The sequence below is a fragment of the Caloenas nicobarica genome, chromosome 1 (genome assembly GCF_036013445.1).
Source record: "Caloenas nicobarica isolate bCalNic1 chromosome 1, bCalNic1.hap1, whole genome shotgun sequence".
Lineage (NCBI taxonomy): Eukaryota > Metazoa > Chordata > Aves > Columbiformes > Columbidae > Caloenas > Caloenas nicobarica.
Window position 1 is genome coordinate 43,183,291 of NC_088245.1, and position 17,566 is coordinate 43,200,856.

At 47.9% G+C, this 17,566-nt stretch overlaps 5 protein-coding genes across 5 annotated transcripts; 2 read left to right on the forward strand and 3 right to left on the reverse strand.

Moving 5' to 3' along the window:
• Positions 1–858: 858 nt before the first annotated feature.
• Positions 859–1,418, reverse strand: LOC136003067 (histone H2B 5). Its single transcript, XM_065658357.1, has one exon. The coding sequence runs from the start codon at positions 1,386–1,388 to the stop codon at positions 1,008–1,010; it is 381 nt and encodes a 126-aa protein (XP_065514429.1). The 5' UTR covers positions 1,389–1,418; the 3' UTR covers positions 859–1,007.
• Positions 1,419–1,742: 324 nt separating this feature from the next.
• On the forward strand, positions 1,743–2,282 carry LOC136003059 (histone H2A-IV). The gene has a single exon (XM_065658348.1). The coding sequence runs from the start codon at positions 1,743–1,745 to the stop codon at positions 2,130–2,132; it is 390 nt and encodes a 129-aa protein (XP_065514420.1). The 3' UTR covers positions 2,133–2,282.
• A 621-nt stretch (positions 2,283–2,903) lies between these two features.
• LOC136003045 (histone H1.11L) lies at positions 2,904–3,603 on the reverse strand. Its single transcript, XM_065658330.1, has one exon. The coding sequence runs from the start codon at positions 3,591–3,593 to the stop codon at positions 2,913–2,915; it is 681 nt and encodes a 226-aa protein (XP_065514402.1). The 5' UTR covers positions 3,594–3,603; the 3' UTR covers positions 2,904–2,912.
• An 11,519-nt stretch (positions 3,604–15,122) lies between these two features.
• On the reverse strand, positions 15,123–16,334 carry LOC136003081 (histone H2B 1/2/3/4/6). The gene is made up of 2 exons (XM_065658371.1): positions 15,932–16,334; positions 15,123–15,170 (listed from the first exon to the last, which is right to left on the reverse strand). Exon 1 carries the CDS (start codon positions 16,320–16,322, stop codon positions 15,942–15,944), a length of 381 nt encoding a protein of 126 aa, XP_065514443.1. The 5' UTR covers positions 16,323–16,334; the 3' UTR covers positions 15,123–15,170; positions 15,932–15,941.
• A 301-nt stretch (positions 16,335–16,635) lies between these two features.
• Positions 16,636–17,294, forward strand: LOC136003064 (histone H2A-IV). The gene has a single exon (XM_065658354.1). It carries the CDS (start codon positions 16,647–16,649, stop codon positions 17,034–17,036), a length of 390 nt encoding a protein of 129 aa, XP_065514426.1. The 5' UTR covers positions 16,636–16,646; the 3' UTR covers positions 17,037–17,294.
• The last annotated feature ends 272 nt before the right edge of the window (positions 17,295–17,566 follow it).

Below are 17,566 nucleotides of genomic sequence, written 5' to 3' on the forward strand. Positions count from 1 at the left end.
ACACTGCCCCCGCCCTCCCTTGGCATCGGGACTGTCGGCTAAAGCTCCTTCGCTTGGCAGCCTCCGTCTCTCGAGAGAGCTCGCTGTTTGCTCCCGTTCGGTAACCGCGTTCGGTTCAGGGCCCCAGCAGGGACGCTGTAGGCGCGGATGCCAGCCAGCTTTTCGCGTAAGGGTGACGTTTCCAGGCTACTCTCCCGACCCGGTGGAAGGTCCGACTCTCTTCGGCGTAGCGCGACTGGGTGAGGCGGCGATGCGCTCCGAACCGCGAGAGCCTCCGCGACCAATCACCGCGCTCTCGGCAGCCGCGCCGTGCCGGTCCCGGCTGCGGGGGAGCGCCGTGCAGTTCTCAATCAGGTCGGACTGAGCGCGGCAGCTGCGCGTTTCCGGGTCCGCCCGCTCCCCGCTCCCGCCGGCTGCGGGATTTACGGCGCGTGGGGGAACAGAGCGGTGAAGGCAGAAGTGGGCGAGAGCCGGGGAGAGCGCTGGGGGGTGGGTAGGCTGTGCTCGGCCCCACAGGCGGGGTGGCGCGGTTCAGGGATGAGAACGCCGTGAAGAGCTCCCATTTTCTTCCCCCGGTCGCCCGCGAGAATGCTAACGGTGCGGGGATACAGCCCGGAGCTTTTCATTAAAAAAAAAAAAAAAAAAAAAAAAAAAAAGGAAGTACTACCGGCTCTCCAGAACACACTTGTTTCGGGCATTTAAGAACACCTCCATCGTTCGTTTACTGTTAAACCCCACCCAAGACGGCCAGGAAAGTGAGAGACTCCTGAGGTATTTTCAGTGCATCGTGAGCATTCTCCCCTCTGAGGAAAATGCGGAACGCATTGTTTCCCGCTGAACGCATACATCTCGGGCTCCTTACAATCAGCAATACTTTCACATTTATTACTCTTCCGAGAAGAGCCCAGAACAACTAAGAACAAGTTGCCACAGCATCAGCTCTTTTCTTGAAACAGTGGGTGGCTCTTAAAAGAGCCTTTGGGTTAAAACCGACGATCTGGGACGCTCTACTTGGAGCTGGTGTACTTGGTGACAGCCTTGGTGCCCTCGGAGACGGCGTGCTTGGCCAGCTCGCCGGGCAGCAGCAGCCGCACGGCCGTCTGGATCTCCCGCGACGTGATGGTGGAGCGCTTGTTGTAGTGCGCCAGGCGCGACGCCTCGCCGGCGATGCGCTCGAAGATGTCGTTGACGAAGGAGTTCATGATGCCCATGGCCTTGGACGAGATGCCCGTGTCGGGGTGCACCTGCTTCAGCACCTTGTACACGTAGATGGAGTAGCTCTCCTTGCGGCTCTTACGCCTTTTTTTGTCGCCCTTCTTCTGCGTCTTGGTCACCGCTTTCTTGGAGCCCTTCTTGGGCGCAGGGGCGGACTTTGCCGGCTCAGGCATCACAACAGACACAACCCTATCGCTAACAGCAAACCCACACAAACAAACCGAAGAAATGACGTTTCCCCAGCGCGAGTCGTTTTTATAGAGGCGGTGACCAAGCAACGACCCGACAGCTTCTCACCGCCATTGGTTAGGAATTCTATTTCATTTCGTCACGCCGCACTAAGCTTTGCTATTGGACAACTGTGGATTCTCATTCTCATTGGCTATGGATATAACTCCTCCTTCTCAGCCTATCAGAGAAGGCGCTTCCGATCCGCCCGAGCCAGATATAAGCGGGCGTGCCGGCACGCTGTAGGGTAGCTTGTTTTTTGTGGAGCTTTCTTCTGTTTAGTGTGTTGAGTGGCTACGATGTCCGGCCGCGGGAAGCAGGGCGGGAAGGCGCGGGCCAAGGCCAAGTCGCGCTCGTCGCGGGCCGGGCTGCAGTTCCCCGTGGGCCGCGTGCACCGGCTGCTGCGCAAGGGCAACTACGCGGAGCGGGTGGGCGCCGGCGCCCCGGTCTACCTGGCGGCCGTGCTGGAGTACCTGACGGCCGAGATCCTGGAGCTGGCGGGCAACGCGGCCCGCGACAACAAGAAGACGCGCATCATCCCCCGCCACCTGCAGCTGGCCATCCGCAACGACGAGGAGCTCAACAAGCTGCTGGGCAAGGTGACCATCGCGCAGGGTGGGGTGCTGCCCAACATCCAGGCCGTGCTGCTGCCCAAGAAGACCGACAGCCACAAGGCTAAAGCCAAGTGAACACCGAGGAATAACGCCCAGGAAGCTTTTCCTAGAAAGACCCAAAGGCTCTTTTAAGAGCCACCCACATTATCACTGAAGAGCTAAATTGCTTTAATTGGAATTGAAAATGCGTAGAGAAAGAGCCACGATGCTGCCTTTCTTATTAAAAACGAGTATTATATGAATAGAATTCTAGTTTTCTAATGCTATGAGTTTTTAAATGTATGTTTTTTATGTGCAGGTAAGATTAACTCTTAGAATCTAAGGTGTTTCATGAGGTGAATCCCAGAGTTCGTGGTACATATGCAGGAAAAAAAATTCCTCTGTCCAATCCTACCTTACATCTGAAGTCAACAATAGAGAGGTAAGCGAAAATCATCCTCGCCCCTTCGTTCCGCTTCCCTTTCACGTAGTCACACAGATGCGGAGAAGAAAGAGTTAAGTACCAGCTAGAAGACCGTTTAAAAACAATGAAACTACATCTAGGTCTTTAAGTACTTAAGTAGCCTGAAGCAATGTCCATCCTCAAAGGCGCGAACGATCACCCCAGTGTTGCATCTAAGTAGTGATTACAGCAGCACCTAGGGCTGTTCGAGAGATGGTAAAGTTTCTCACAGTCACAGGCCCCGCTTTATAAGATTCGATATGGAGTACACCCAAAAGATGTAAACCCCGTTTCCACTGTTCACCCAAGATATAAAAACATTTGTAATTTCAGCTTTTTTTTGAGAAAATGTGGGTGGCTCTTAAAAGAGCCGTTGGGTTTAAGCGCGGAGCAAGAGTTTTCTTCCACAGGGGTTACTTCTTCTTGGCCGCTGCCTTCTTGGGCTTGGCTGCTTTGGGTTTGGCCGCCTTGGGCTTGGCTGCTTTGGGCTTTGCCGTCTGCGCCTTGGCCGGGCTCTTCGCTGCCACCGCTTTTTTGGGCTTGGCAGCCTTAGTCACCTTCTTAGGACTTTTGGCCGCTTTCTTGGCCGCAGCAGCCGCCGGCTTCTTGGCTTTTTTAGGGCTCTTCTTCGCTGTCACCACCTTTTTGGGCTTCTTAGCAGCGCTGGCAGGTTTTTTAGCCGCAGGCTTCTTAGGCTTGGCCGCAGCTGCCCGCTTTTTGAGAGGTTTTTCCTTCACTTCTCCAGGCTTCTTACTAAGGCGGAAAGAACCAGAAGCGCCGGTACCCTTGGTCTGCACCAGGGTGCCCTTGCTGACAAGGCTCTTAAGTCCCAGTTTGATGCGGCTGTTGTTCTTCTCCACATCGTAACCGCCGGCGGCCAGCGCCTTCTTGAGCGCGGCGAGCGAGAGCCCCTTGCGCTCCGTGGAGGCGGACACGGCCTTGGTGATCAGCTCGGTGACGCTGGGGCCCGCGGGCTTGCGGGCTCTGGAGCCGCCCGCCGCTTTCTTCGGCTTTTTAGCAGCAGCTTTGGCAGCGGGGGCCGGAGCAGCCGCGGGCGCTGCCTCGGCAGCGGGAGCAGGAGCGGTCTCAGACATATCGCTGCGCGAACACAATCGCAGACACTGCAGCGCTGGCGGCGGCGCCCCCTTTATAGCAGCGCTGCGGGCGCTGATTGGTGGGTTCCTGAGCCCGCCCCGCCCCGTCTGTCGGCGCTCTCCCGTTTGTCTTGTGTTTCTTCCTCCTCAAAAAAGTGCGGTTTTTGTTAAAAAAACGTAACGACGGCACCCCATTTCTTAGCAGTGTTGCTAGAGACAGAAGGTATTTTTGACTTTCGGCATCTCTTTTGGCTGAGACTTAAAATGAATCTCACGCAAGTCAATAATCCCCGAGTTTGGGGATTGCACGCAGCGCTGGACGGTGAGATTTTTATTTTTCTCTTTGAATTAAAATTTTCCTTCTGACAGCACTGTCACAGAGGCAGCGGATTTATCTTCCTGAGACGGATTTTCATCACGGTAGCCCAAAATGGAGGTAAACTCGATACATTTTCTTGGCGTAAATTAGCTTTGAAAAGACACAAGTAACACAAAGTAACTGCTCAGCTCTGTATCTGGGTTACAAGTTGTTTCACAAAGTACGGCTTCATCTCTTAAAAATAATGAAACCTTTCGACATAACTGCCCTACTTAGCTCTACTCAGAGCTGATAAAAAGTAAAAGAAAGACGGTTTTCACGGGAAAAGTTAATGTGAAAAACATCTCTCTTAAATCAGCAGGTACTTTCCATGTCTCATAAGAACGTATAGAAGTTCTTTCAGTGTTTCCTGCAGTTTTCTGCATCTTTGTATGAATAATTTAATGAACTATATTCCCATTTCTTCTCCAAAGTACTTCTTTTTGATTAAGCAAAATAGGTAAACACATTCATGTATGTTTTTATTTTAAGATAGCTTTTAAAATTATTTATTTATTTATTTATTTATTGTGTTTGTTTTTACACTGTACTTCAGGCATTTTGTCAGCCAGAATCAGCAGTTGGGGGGGGGGAAGTTCATGTTTTCTTTATGAAAAGGCTGCAGATATTTCTTTAATAAAGTGACATAAATCAAGATGCTTAATCAAACACTTTTATCCTCAGAAGTGCCAAGATAAACCTGGGCATGGCTTTTTCCAACCCATGAGTTTTCTGATGTGGAATAAATGAACATACATATGATGATTTTTTCTTGAGATGAGTTAGCATAGCATCGTGTGCCAAAATATGTAGTACAATGTGGGAAAGAATAGGAGACCCTGACGATTACATGGTATGATTGACAATGCAGTCCTTCAGCTTCTTTCACTTTCTATTTTGGCAATGTAATTTCACACACCATCTTGTGGAGTTTTGGCGATGGAGGGCCAGTTTTAACAGCTTGTTAGTGGTGCTCGTTTACCACGACTAAGGTGCGCCTACAGTGTGAGAAACTCCCAAGAGATGTGGTAGCATTTCAGAGGGGTTTTTGTCTAGGGAAGACAAACTGCAGAATAACATCACATGTGAGAGTATAAAAACAGAAGATCATGTGGATTTGGAGCCAATGCCTGTACTGATGCTAAATTTCATGGTGGTTTCACCTGCTGACCCCGCTGTGGATTGTGGTTTGTGAATTACGTTGTCACAAAGTGAACCTGTTCGGAAGGACACATACCATTGAGGAGAAATTTATGTGTGTTAGTTCTGTAGCATACATATTTCCTTCAAATGCTGTATCTTATGCCCTTCTATTCACTCCTATCAGAGTCAGACCCCTGGTAGCTTTACCTGTAAAGTATTTTGATCCTCTGCAAATGCATTTTCCTAGGTTTAGGCTAGGCCTCTATCCTTCTTCAAACACCTGATGTAGCAGCAGAGTCCTAGAACAGTTTATATGCTCTTCTAAAAGTTTCTTTTTCTGGTGCGCCAATATTTTGACCACATATCTGGACTTCTAAATTTTGTTTTTTACGATCATAGATATTTTTAGACTCAGCAAAGGAGAAAATGCAAAGAAATCTTGCAAAAGTTATCAGGTGGAGGAAAGGAAGAAATATTTTTTCAAGTGTCCTTTAGTTCCTTTAATTTAGTGGGCAACCTTATTAAAAAAAGTCTTATTTCAAATATTATCTTAACCTTTATTTCTCTGATACGAAGCTTTGTAAAATGACGTATTCAGTAAAAGACAGAATTACTTCCACTGCCTGCATGTCCTTGAAAAAAATAGCCAAGCAAACAGAACATTTATAAAAATAAAAGTGATTTTTGAAAAGGTAGAAAGTAGTGCTCACAGTGAACCGCAATATTTGGATGTGACAGAAATTTTTCAGAACTTTAGGCAGAGATACAAGGACTCATTTTTATCCTACTCTGGTGTTGGATAAATGCTTTCATGAAGGTCCTTTTCTGAGCCTGAATAACTGTAGAATCATAGAGTGGTTTGGGTTGGAAAAGATCTAGTCTAGCCTCCCTGGATATCTTCCACTAGATCAGGTTGCTCAAAGCCCCATCCAGCCTGACCTTGAACACTTCCGATGACGGTGCATCCACAACGTCTCTGGGCAACTTGGTCTACTTTCCCACCACCATCATCATAAAAATATTCTTCCATATGTCCAAATTAAATCTACCCTCTTTCAGTTTAAACTGTTGCTTCTAATCCTGCCACTACAGGCCTTGGTAAAAAAGTCTCCATCTTTCTCACAAGCCTCCTCTATATGTTGAAAGGTCACAATAATTTCACCCCACACCCTTCTCTTCTCCTGGCTGAACAATCCCAACTCTCTTTGTCTTTCTTCACAGCAGAGGTGTTCCAGTCCTCTGATTATTTTTGTGGCATCCTCTGGAGTCAATCTAATAGGCCCATGTCTTCATTGTGTTTGGGGACTCCAGATATGGCTGCAATACTCCACGTAAGTCTCATGAGAGCAGAGGGGGAGAATCACCTCCCTCAACCTGCTGGCCAGGCTTCTTTTTGTGCAGCCCAGGATAGGACAGGCTTTCTGGGCTGCAAGTGCACATTGCCAGCTCATATCCAATTTTTCATCCACCAGTATCCCCAAGTCCTTCTCTGCAGGGCTGCTCTAAATTAACACAACCTCCAGACTGTACTGCTATTGGAGATGGCCCCAACCCAGGTGTAGGACCTTTCACTTTCTCTTGTTGAACTTCATGAGGTTCACATGCATCTTACTGAGTCCCATGGACTTGTTTATCTTCAGGTTCCTCAGGTGGTCTCAGATCTGATCTTCTCCAAGGATGCAAGGGACTTTGTTCCCCTAGTCCCTAGCTTGAGGTTCAAGGACTTGAGAGATGTGGGAAAAGAGATCGTCAGTGAAAAGTGAAGCAAAAAAACTGTTGAGTAACTCAGCCTTCTCCATGTCAGTTGTCACTAGTTCTCCTGTCTTATTTACTGGAGAGTACGTTAACTTTAGTCTTCCTTTTCTGATCAACATACCTGCAGAAGCCCTTTTTATTCTTCAGATCCCTTGTCAAATTCAGCTCCAGATGGATCTTAGCTTTCCTGATCCCATCCCTACACACCTGGACAGCATCCCTGTATTCTCCCCAGGATGCTTGTCCCTGCCACCAGTGCTTATGCATTTCCTTCTTGCACTTCATTTTGACCAGAATGTCCTTGCTCAGCCGTGCTCATCTCCTGCCTTCCTTGCCTGATTTCTTATGTATGGGAATTGAGAGCACTTTTTCTCTAAGAAAAATGTCCTTAAATAGCTGCCAGCCCTGTTCTATTCCTTGATCCCTGAGGGCAGTTTCCCAGGGAGTCACATCCACTAGTTTCTTGAACATCTGAAGGTTCACTCTGCTAAAAAGGTTTCGACTTTACTTTTTGCCTGGCCCATATCCCTCGGGCCTGTGCTGCAGCCCAGACTGCTACCAATCTTGACCCCTCCAATTAGTTTATGTTGGTGAGCAAGGTCCAGTAGTGTTTCTCGTCTGGTTGGGCTGTCTTTCACCTGGATTAAAAAAAAAGCTTCAATACGCTCCAGGAGTCTCCTGGACCGCTTACAGCTTGCTGTGCCACTTTTCCAGCAGATGTCAGGTTGATTGAAGTCCCCCAGCAGGATCAGAACCTAAAAGAGTGAGACTGTAGCTGAAGCAAAAAGCTTTGTCAACATCCTCCCCTTGATGGGGTAGCCTGTAGTAAATACCAACCATGGGGTTTCTTTTGTTGGCTTGGCCTCTAATTTTTACCCATAATCTCTCAACTGTTCATCACCGTTTTTCTAAGACAGCTCTGTAAAATAAATCTTTTTTTTTTTTTTTTTTACACAGAGAGAAACCACCCCCTCGCCTCTCCTTCCTTCCTGGTCCCTTCTGAGCTGTTTATAGTTATCCATTGCAGCAGTCCGGTCTTGTGATTTGTCCCACCAAGTGAACTACAACCGTGCTGGAATTTGCATTTGCTCAGGAAGATAGATGGAGGCATCCATCTCACAGATGCAGCTGAGGTGGCAGGACTGTAGCATGTGTATGCATATTTTTAACAAAATGATCAGGATCATGCATCAAGCCTATTAGGTGCAAAGCACCATTAATATGTTTTTCACCTTGGGCTGCTTAAGGCTGCACAGTGTCTTCAATATTTTCTTGAGCAACTAGCCTTTCCTGATGCCAGTGCTGCTGAGCATTCATACCTAATATATGTGATCCAGCTAAATTCATACTGACTTATGGGTGCTCTAGGTAGAGGAAAATAAAAAAAAGTCACAGAGTCACTCAAAGCAAGGCAAATCTGATGTAATTGCAGACTTCGGATGATTTGGGAGATGCCTTTTGTCCATGGATGATGGATTTCATTTAAAAACTGATTTATCATGATTTTCTAAACCATGACATGTTGATACATGAGTAAGAAAACTTAATGTCTCAATAGGAACAGAGTTACAAAGGCATACTGTTCGGTTTCCAGCAAAGGACTCTTCCCCATGATAAAAGATTTTTTTGTATTCAGATAGATTTAAAATCCCCAGATAGATCCGTCACCTCTTAAAATTATAAATCCATGACCAGTGGTATGGTAGGCATTAGGCAGAAGATTTAGTTGTTACAAGTGTATCCATAGATACAGATTTCTCCATTTTTCTTAACATTATCTCATTGCAAAAATATTCAGATTACTTTAAAGCTTTATTTTGGTTAAAAGCAAGAGTGAAATAGCTCCTGGATCATTCCAGACCACATAGTTTTCAATAGCTTCCACACTCAGTTAAGGGATAATTCCAAGAATCTGTTGAGATCAATCAAGCAAGCAGGTGTATTATAAAGTTTCTTGTTTAGTATTTAATGCTTCAATGTGATGTGATATATATGAAAATGTTACTTTACCATATGAATGTATACATGTGTATTAATGGTTTAGTAAAAAGCCTAATTTTGCCAGTAGGGAATGTGAATTCAAGTAGAGAGAAAGTAGCCAGTCATCATTTTTCCTTTCTACCTAAATCATTCCTTTAGTAAGCTGGGAGGGTCACAGGGTACATGAAATACGTTGTGTCTGGAATAAATGCACACAAGGTGGAGGGCAGAAGCATGTGTATAATGGAAACTCTGGCTATCACTAATTTCAATATTTCTAACTGTTCAGGCAAATGTGTGAGATCTTTTGGGGGGAATATTAACACGTGAAATGATGCATTTCAATGCCACATGAATGTGACATTTCTTTGCTGCTGCACACTTTGTGCCTGCCATCTGGGGCAGTCGCTTTCCTAGACCATCCATACTACAAACAGCCTCAGCGAGGGTGCTGCATCACATGGCCAAGTTTTCATTTGCATTTCAAGATGGTGAGAACAAAATTTTAGTTTTGATTCCTGCCTGGCCCCTGCAGCAGTGTGAGTCTGTTTTTTGGTGGTGGTTTTGTTTTGTTGTTTTGGGTTTTGGTTTTTTTTGGTTGTTTTTTGTCAGGGTGAAATAAGAAGTGACAAACGTAACAACTACAGCTTGTTGTAGAACTGAACTGTCCTGTACAGTCTCCTACAAGCTGCAGACAGTGCAGGTGGAAACTTATTGGTTGGCTGAGCCACTTCCTAGCTGTCTGGTGCCTTGGCTCAGAAGACCCATGGTTGATGGTAGAAAGTAATTCTACAAAGATGGGAAGAGTGCAATCAGCTGCAGTACCTCAGGATGTGGAAGACATCTAAGCTTGTAGGCTGTGATAAATGACAAGTAGATCATAGCAGGTGAGTGCTGAAAAGAAATCTGAGATTCCAGAAAGCTGATCTCCATAGGTCCTTCACAGACATTTTGAGGAGCTTGCACTTCTCTCCTGCCAGGTGATACCCAGGAAGCCATGGTGGTATTTTTGCTCCCAGGAGCTACTTTGGTTGTTTGCTAGTGCCCCTAAGTGCTGTTTCATCCCGATTCCAGCCACCCCCCCCACCTCTCAAAAATAATGTAAAAAAAAAATGTGTTACAGGCCTTGCAGATTATTCTGGAAGCTGCTCTGACAACGTTGCTCTGCATGCAGCCCAGTGTTCATGGAATAACTGAATTTCATTCACAGAATGAGATTGGCAAAATTAGCAAAATGTACCTGTGACACCTCTGATTTTTGATTATTCCTTCTCTTCACCTGGCTCATAAGTACCTTGGCTGCCCCACCTGTCAGTAGGAACACTGTAGAGGAAAGTGTGGGGCCACAACCAGCATGCGTTTCCCTACAGGATGCTGCCAACTATTTCTAGGGCATACAGGCACTTGAGGCAGGTGGTCAATGCAGCTCAGCTTTGATTCGCAGGTTCCCTGGGATGTCTTTCTCTCCTCGGGATATCACGCATTTGTATCACTATGTCACCTCTGCCACTAGCTCTCTCCTTTGTCCATGTCTTTAGTGCCTTACTGCACACAAACAGCTGAAACAGGATAGTGAGGATGGTAACTGTTCTCTGTTCAACTGGACAAAGTCTGTCTCCTCTGGTACTTAAGAATACCCACCACAAGCTCCTGCTGTCCGTCTAGGCCAACCATAGCGATGCTCAGCACATTCCTTGTTTGAGTTGCTACAGCTCAAACCCACAATCCAACACCACAAATCCAAAATCAGGACAGGGAAGAGGTGGATGCTACATGTTCAATAATGACAGGCATTGCTTGCATACTGTAAGGAAGAAATGGTTCTTCCCTAGGAGGAGGAGTGGAGATGGGAGAGTTCTGATATGTAGCAACTTTCTTGGAACAAGGGTAATGATGGACAGGAGGCACGTTCAGGTGCGTGAGGTGGATGGGAAAAAGGATAGGAGAAGGAAGGAGGAAGACAGAACAGGCCAATGGCCACTATTACTGACACCTATGATACTTTTCAGTCAGTATTCATAGAAGCAGATGTAATATCGAACTGCCACTCCAAGTCAGCAATAGGTCATCTTTATGCAAACCAAGGGGAGCCTAATATTATCCCAGCACCAGGTATTTGAGAAGGTGATGGCACATTGAGCCAGAAAAAGTGATCAGTGCAGCATCAACAGTGAAGGCTGATGTCTCAGGAACTGCTTGGAAGTGGTTGAATTTTTACTTCAAACCTTATATTTGTGCTACTATCACTAACACATGATATGTGGACAGATGTATAAATGATGGCTATTTGAAAGAGTAGGAGGTTTTATATTGCCTAATTTAACTTCAGTAAATACATTCTTAGGTGAACGAACAAGTTCAATGAAGTTTTGGGGAGAGCAGCAGGAGGGGGTGCCCCACAAGGGCAGGTGAGCTGGGAGATGAGGGGGATAGCAGGGCAGCTCTCACCAACAAGAACACAGCCACATAGCACAGCAGTTCTTCAGAAGTCCTCAAACAAGTCACCTTCAAGTCTGGCAAAGTGAAAGGAAGAAAGAAGGTCCCAGCAACAAGAAGGTTGTTTTCGTTATGGGAACAGAGTCTGATTGGATGCAGAAGTAGAAGCAGAGCTGCAATGAAATCTGTCTGTACACAGTTAATATGATAAATAACGTATGTTTTGCTCTACATCGCCGGCCCAGGGTCCGATTTTCTGTCACGTGGAACCGGTGCCCGGAACTTCCCTTTCATGTGTCAGTCTGTGTTCAGGCAATCAGTTCTTCCACGAGATCTGAAAGCACACAAAAAGTTAGGAGAGGCAAAAGCTGGCCTAACATGTCTGTGGGCCGTTCCTGCGGGAAAGATAGTGCTTTGCAAGAACAAAAGGGTGCTAAATCCCCTGTCTTCACATGTGCTAATTTTTTCTTTGTCTTACATATGTTCCCATTTCCTTTACCATCGGGTTGACTGATCCACTCTGAGAAACGAGTTCAGCTTACTTTTTTTCAGCTCTCCATGCAATTTGGTTCCCGTCTAGAAAGACACCGAAGTAACCTTTGTGGCTCGTATGTTTTTATTTTCTTACGCTTGCGGCTTCCAGGCGAAGTTTGATAAGTAACTCCCAAAGGAAAATTGATTTGTACCGTTTGGGTGGTAATTCGTTCGTTTGTTTTTTAACCGTCCATTCTGACGCTAACTCCAGTTGTTTCTCACTATCTTTTTCCATAGCACTCAGCTTTCTTTCCCAAACAATCCACAATACACGTCAGTGTCTATTGGGGGGGGGGGAAGATTTTAGCAGGCGACAAATGGTACGGAAGTGACACGTCTGCAAAAATCCAACGGGAAGAGGGCTTTAATTTAGATGCTCTTCATCTCAAAAAAAAAAAAAAATAAGGTCCTGGAACTATGCGACTTTCCAAAGGGCACAGATGGTATGCAAGCGAAAGTGTTGCTTGGTAAAATATTTGTTGATCTCGGTGATGGTCGCTATTATTTTGAAGAGAGAAGGCACTTCATCCCTCCACTGCAAAGGGGAGCTTTATCCCCACCTCATGCCAAGATACTCTCAGCGGTGTTGCTAACTGTTCCACTCTGAGGGGACCATATGAAAGCTGTTCTTAAACAGCTAAAGGACAGCACAGAAAAACAATCGGTGATAACTGAAGTGTAGCTCTTAATTAGGCGAGGGGTGATTTCCCTGACAAATCTATGCACATGAGTATGTGCTACTGAAGGAAGGGGATGTAGGGGGTCTACTCCTCCCGGATAATCTGCCCTTTGTGTAGGGTGGGAGGAGAGTTTGGACTGCTTAAGGGCGCAGTGCCGGACTACACCGCTAAAAGGGCTGCGCGACCGTCCTCCCACCCCCACCCCTGCCGCTTCGCTGCGGACTCTGCCGGATCCTCCCTCCCACGGCCGTACATGTGCGAGGGGCTCGGAGAGGCGATGGAGTGTGCTGGCCTAAAGCTCGAGGAAATTGCGGAGGAACCAGGGTGGGGAAATGGAGAGGAGAAGGGTCGCGGGGGGAGGTGGTGTTGTGTAAGCAGCAGGCCGACAGTCGGTGCCCTGCTGTGACTCAGGTCTGGCCGCCTCAGGGTCTCCTCCCCAGTTTCTCCATTCTTTGCTATTTCCTGTATGAGTGAGATCTGCCAGAGGTCTGAGCACCAGCAAGGGAAGGAATGGAAGCGGCGGGGAGGAGTCCAGTACTTCCGTACAGGATAAAATACGGATTTTACTTCAGCAGTTCTCACACTTAGGAAACTTCCATGTACAATCGCTTTTCCCTGGACATCCAGCCAAGGCAGAGCCTCAGTACGGAGCAGAGAAGCAGGGCAGGATTGCTGCCGGCGCCACGCCGGTCCCCCCTCGACAGGAGAGGTGGAGTGCGGCGGCTGGGAAGAGGAGCTGCTCGAGGTCACGGCTGGGAGAGTGCACAACCCGTCTATTGCCGCACTTATGGCTGAAGCTCGACAAGGGGCCCACCGGTACGACAGCTCCGTTCAAGGGCTTCCAGCACCGATATAAGGAACAGAAGGTAATTGAACCTGTAACATAAATGTTTCCGGAAAGAAATGGCCAGATGAGACAAATACAAATTCGTTGTAGGAATGTGTGTGTGTAATTAATATCTTAGTCACAAGGCCGGGCCGGGAGCACAGTGCGACGGGATGTGGTGCCGAGGTCGGAGAGGAACGAGCTGCGGCTTTACGCTGGGTGCACCCGCTGAGCTCCTGATCACAATGAAGACCTTCTCGACCACCTCATTTTACCCAGGCTGAGTGGGGGTGGGTCCCACCATCCAGTAAGTCTCCGGCAGGCCGGGTAACGGGTAGCGTAGTGGTACCGTGCTCGGCAAACTGGAACATGGAAATCCACGACTACGTAGATAGTCTCGGCGCTGTGATGTGGCGGCTTGCACAAGCTCGACCGAATAAACCAGAAATAAAACGGGTAAAAGATGATCAGGAAATGCAAGACATACTCATTCCCACGTCAACCAGCAGAAGGAAGACCTGATGTCCCTTTCCAAGTGCTCAGAACACGGAACACTTGTTTCAATGACCTCAGAGACTGCTTCTCCCAACAGACCACTGTTGGGTTTCAGTACACTGCTTTATTCAGTGTACACATCCTTCACTTCCTTAACGTTCTATAATGGTTACAATAAAGTGATATGCGAACGCGCACAAAAAAACCCACAAAGTCTGTCTTCGACACACACATCGCACTGTCACTGAAGCATACACCGCATTGTGCTCCTGAAAAAGACAATGGACCCCAAAACACACGTTAGATTCTCACTCCCCGATGGAAACATCACAGTGCGGCGCCCCGCGCACACCTCGCCCTGCGTACGCCACCGGCACTGCTCTGCGCCCTACAAACCACACTACCTTAAGCCCCGACGCACACAGTGCCCTGCAAGTGCGGAAACAGAGGGAGCTCTGCGGCCGGCGGCAACAGATCGCGCCGCTCCTCCTCGACACGCATCGTTCAGTGCTGAAGGAAACACACATCGCTTCGCACAAACTCCCGTCACTGCACCGGCTCACAAACACATCGCCCTGTGTACGACCGTCACATCGCTCTGCATTTCCCGAAACAGATCGCACCGTGTCGTCGTCGCCCGCCCCACCCCTTCCCGAAACATATCGCTGTGCCGAGGGACACACACCTCGCTCGGCGCCCCACCATGCACACACAGAGCCCCTTTGTACGACACGGCCATCTTTCTGCGCCCCACAAACCACATTACCCTTAAGGCCCGACACATATAGTGCCCTGCAAGTGCCGAAACACAGGGCACACTGTGCCTGGCGGCAACAGATCGCGCTGCTCACCCGACACACGCATCGCTCGTCGCCGAAGGAAACACACACTCCCTCGTTCGCTGAAGAGACTCCCATTGCTCTGTATCGGTGGATCACACTTCGCTCAGCGCCCAGCGATACCAGCAACGCGAAACCACATCACTTTCCTCCCAGGTACACAGAGAGCCGGGAATACGGCTCCGCGGCGTCGAGAATCGCGTCGCTTATCTCCTCGAGACAGCACACATCGCTCCGGAGCCCCGCAACACTTACCATCGTATCCCTGATCGAAGAGCACATCATCCGGGGCTGACAGTTCGCCAGCCTCCGTTTCTTCGGTTTGAATCAGTAACACCTTGGGAGGTGGGGCTTCTTCTAGTGCACTTGCCTGTGCTGCTATAAAAAGAACTCAGCTGGCTTTGTCACCGGTGTTTTCCGGCAGCTATTTAACTTCTTGAAGTCTCGCCTGCATACTGTCCTTCGGGACCACTTTTTCATCGGTTGTTGTAGTTTTTCGTAGGTCTCCGACTCAGTGCTCTTGTTCTGTTGCTGTAAAACGTAAAGTGATAGAAGCTTCGGAAATGCCCACCGGTGACAGCAGAAGTGAAGAAATCGCAGCCGTTAACGCTCGATTACACTTTATTTATCTGAATGTTAGTCCGTTCTGAAACTATTAAGTCTTGTGTTAGAAACCTTAGGAAAAAAATAGAAGAAAAGCTTAAATAACCTGCAAGGCATACATTTTAAATAGATGCTTTTTTGCTAGATAGGGAAGATCAAGGAAAGAAAGTGCTAAAAAGTTTCCCTGGTAATTAGATGCTCAAAGACACTTTTAATCTATACTAGCATACACCTGTAACTGAAGATATAGAAATTCATGGTGTAAGAACGTGGAGAAAAAATTTACCAGGGGTGAAATCGGACTGAGTTGTGGAGAGCAAACACCATAACTAATTTCCCTTTCACTTCAGGTGCCAGAGACTTTGGCCTTCAAACAGCACACAGAAAGCTGGCAGCACAAAGAAGATGCCCAACGAGCAGCATGAAGATTCACTAGTGAAGACTGAGTTCAATAGACCGGAGAAAGCTATAAAGAACTAAGTATACCGACCACAAGAAGTAGGGAGCAGAAAAAGGGCTTGTATTTTTTAATACGAAAATAAACCAGGCCTTTCAGATTACTGACAGAGAACCGTAAAATAAACAAAGAATATGGTATCAATACAACCAAAATAAACCACAGAAATTAAAGCTCTTTTAATGAAGAGATGGGTGGCTCTTAAAAGAGCCTTTGGGTTAAAAAAACTTACAAACATGGATTTACTTGGAGCTGGTGTACTTGGTGACAGCCTTGGTGCCCTCGGAGACGGCGTGCTTGGCCAGCTCGCCGGGCAGCAGCAGCCGCACGGCCGTCTGGATCTCCCGCGACGTGATGGTGGAGCGCTTGTTGTAGTGCGCCAGGCGCGACGCCTCGCCGGCGATGCGCTCGAAGATGTCGTTGACGAAGGAGTTCATGATGCCCATGGCCTTGGACGAGATGCCCGTGTCGGGGTGCACCTGCTTCAGCACCTTGTACACGTAGATAGAATAGCTCTCCTTTCGGCTCTTTTTGCGCTTCTTATCGCCCTTCTTCTGTGTCTTGGTCACCGCCTTCTTAGAGCCCTTCTTGGGCGCGGGGGCGGACTTTGCCGGCTCAGGCATCGCAAGAAAAGCGCGCCTCCAGCACAACACACACACAACCACCAATTGACGCCGCTGTTCCCCGAGGTCTCTTTTATAGCGAAGCTGAGGCAGCAACGGCTGGACAGCGTCGCATCGCCATTGGTTGAATGTTGCAGGTCAAGTCGTCACGCCGCACTAAGCTTTGCTATTGGGCATCTTTCAATTCTCATTCTTATTGGCTGTCGATGCAACTCCTCCTTTTCAGCCTATCAGAGAAGGCGCTTCCGATCCGCCCGAACGGCATATAAGTGAGGGGGCCGGCACAACAGGAAGTGTCTGCAGTTGTAGGTGTTGGTTGCTGTAATGTCCGGCCGCGGGAAGCAGGGCGGGAAGGCGCGGGCCAAGGCCAAGTCGCGCTCGTCGCGGGCCGGGCTGCAGTTCCCCGTGGGCCGCGTGCACCGGCTGCTGCGCAAGGGCAACTACGCGGAGCGGGTGGGCGCCGGCGCCCCGGTCTACCTGGCGGCTGTGCTGGAGTACCTGACGGCCGAGATCCTGGAGCTGGCGGGCAACGCGGCCCGCGACAACAAGAAGACGCGCATCATCCCCCGCCACCTGCAGCTGGCTATCCGCAACGACGAGGAGCTCAACAAGCTGCTGGGCAAGGTGACCATCGCGCAGGGTGGGGTGCTGCCCAACATCCAGGCCGTGCTGCTGCCCAAGAAGACCGACAGCCACAAGGCTAAAGCCAAGTAAACTCATCGAAGACTAATCAGGAGAGAAAACAGGCTAAAAAAAGGCTCTTTTCAGAGCCACCCACATTGGTCATAAAGAGTTGAGTCACTGTGGTTTTAGTTCTTTAGTGAATGTAGGTAGATACATGTAAGCCGATTTTATTCAAGCGTTTGCTTTAGCTATGCTCTTCTTCGTTCTTGCCTGCCTGAGCTTTTTGTTGAGAGATTATATTGGAAGTATTTAATCTTGTATGTTAAATCTTAGTTTTATTTACTGAGGGATTCCGTTTATTTTTTTTTATATAACTTCCTTTTTTATTTTCAGTAAAATATTTGTATGCTTTTTTCAAATTCTGGACGTCTTTAATATTGCAAGTACCTTTTTTTTACATTGGAGTAAACATTTTACCTCCTTGTAAGCAGACCTTAGCTTTGTTCTAGTTGCTCCATGCAGTATTTATTAAGACTATAGACTTCATATCATTCCAACAGATCGCTGTTGCGACTGCGTGGAAACAGTTTTCCAACTGTCAGATAAAGGGCGCAGGTGGC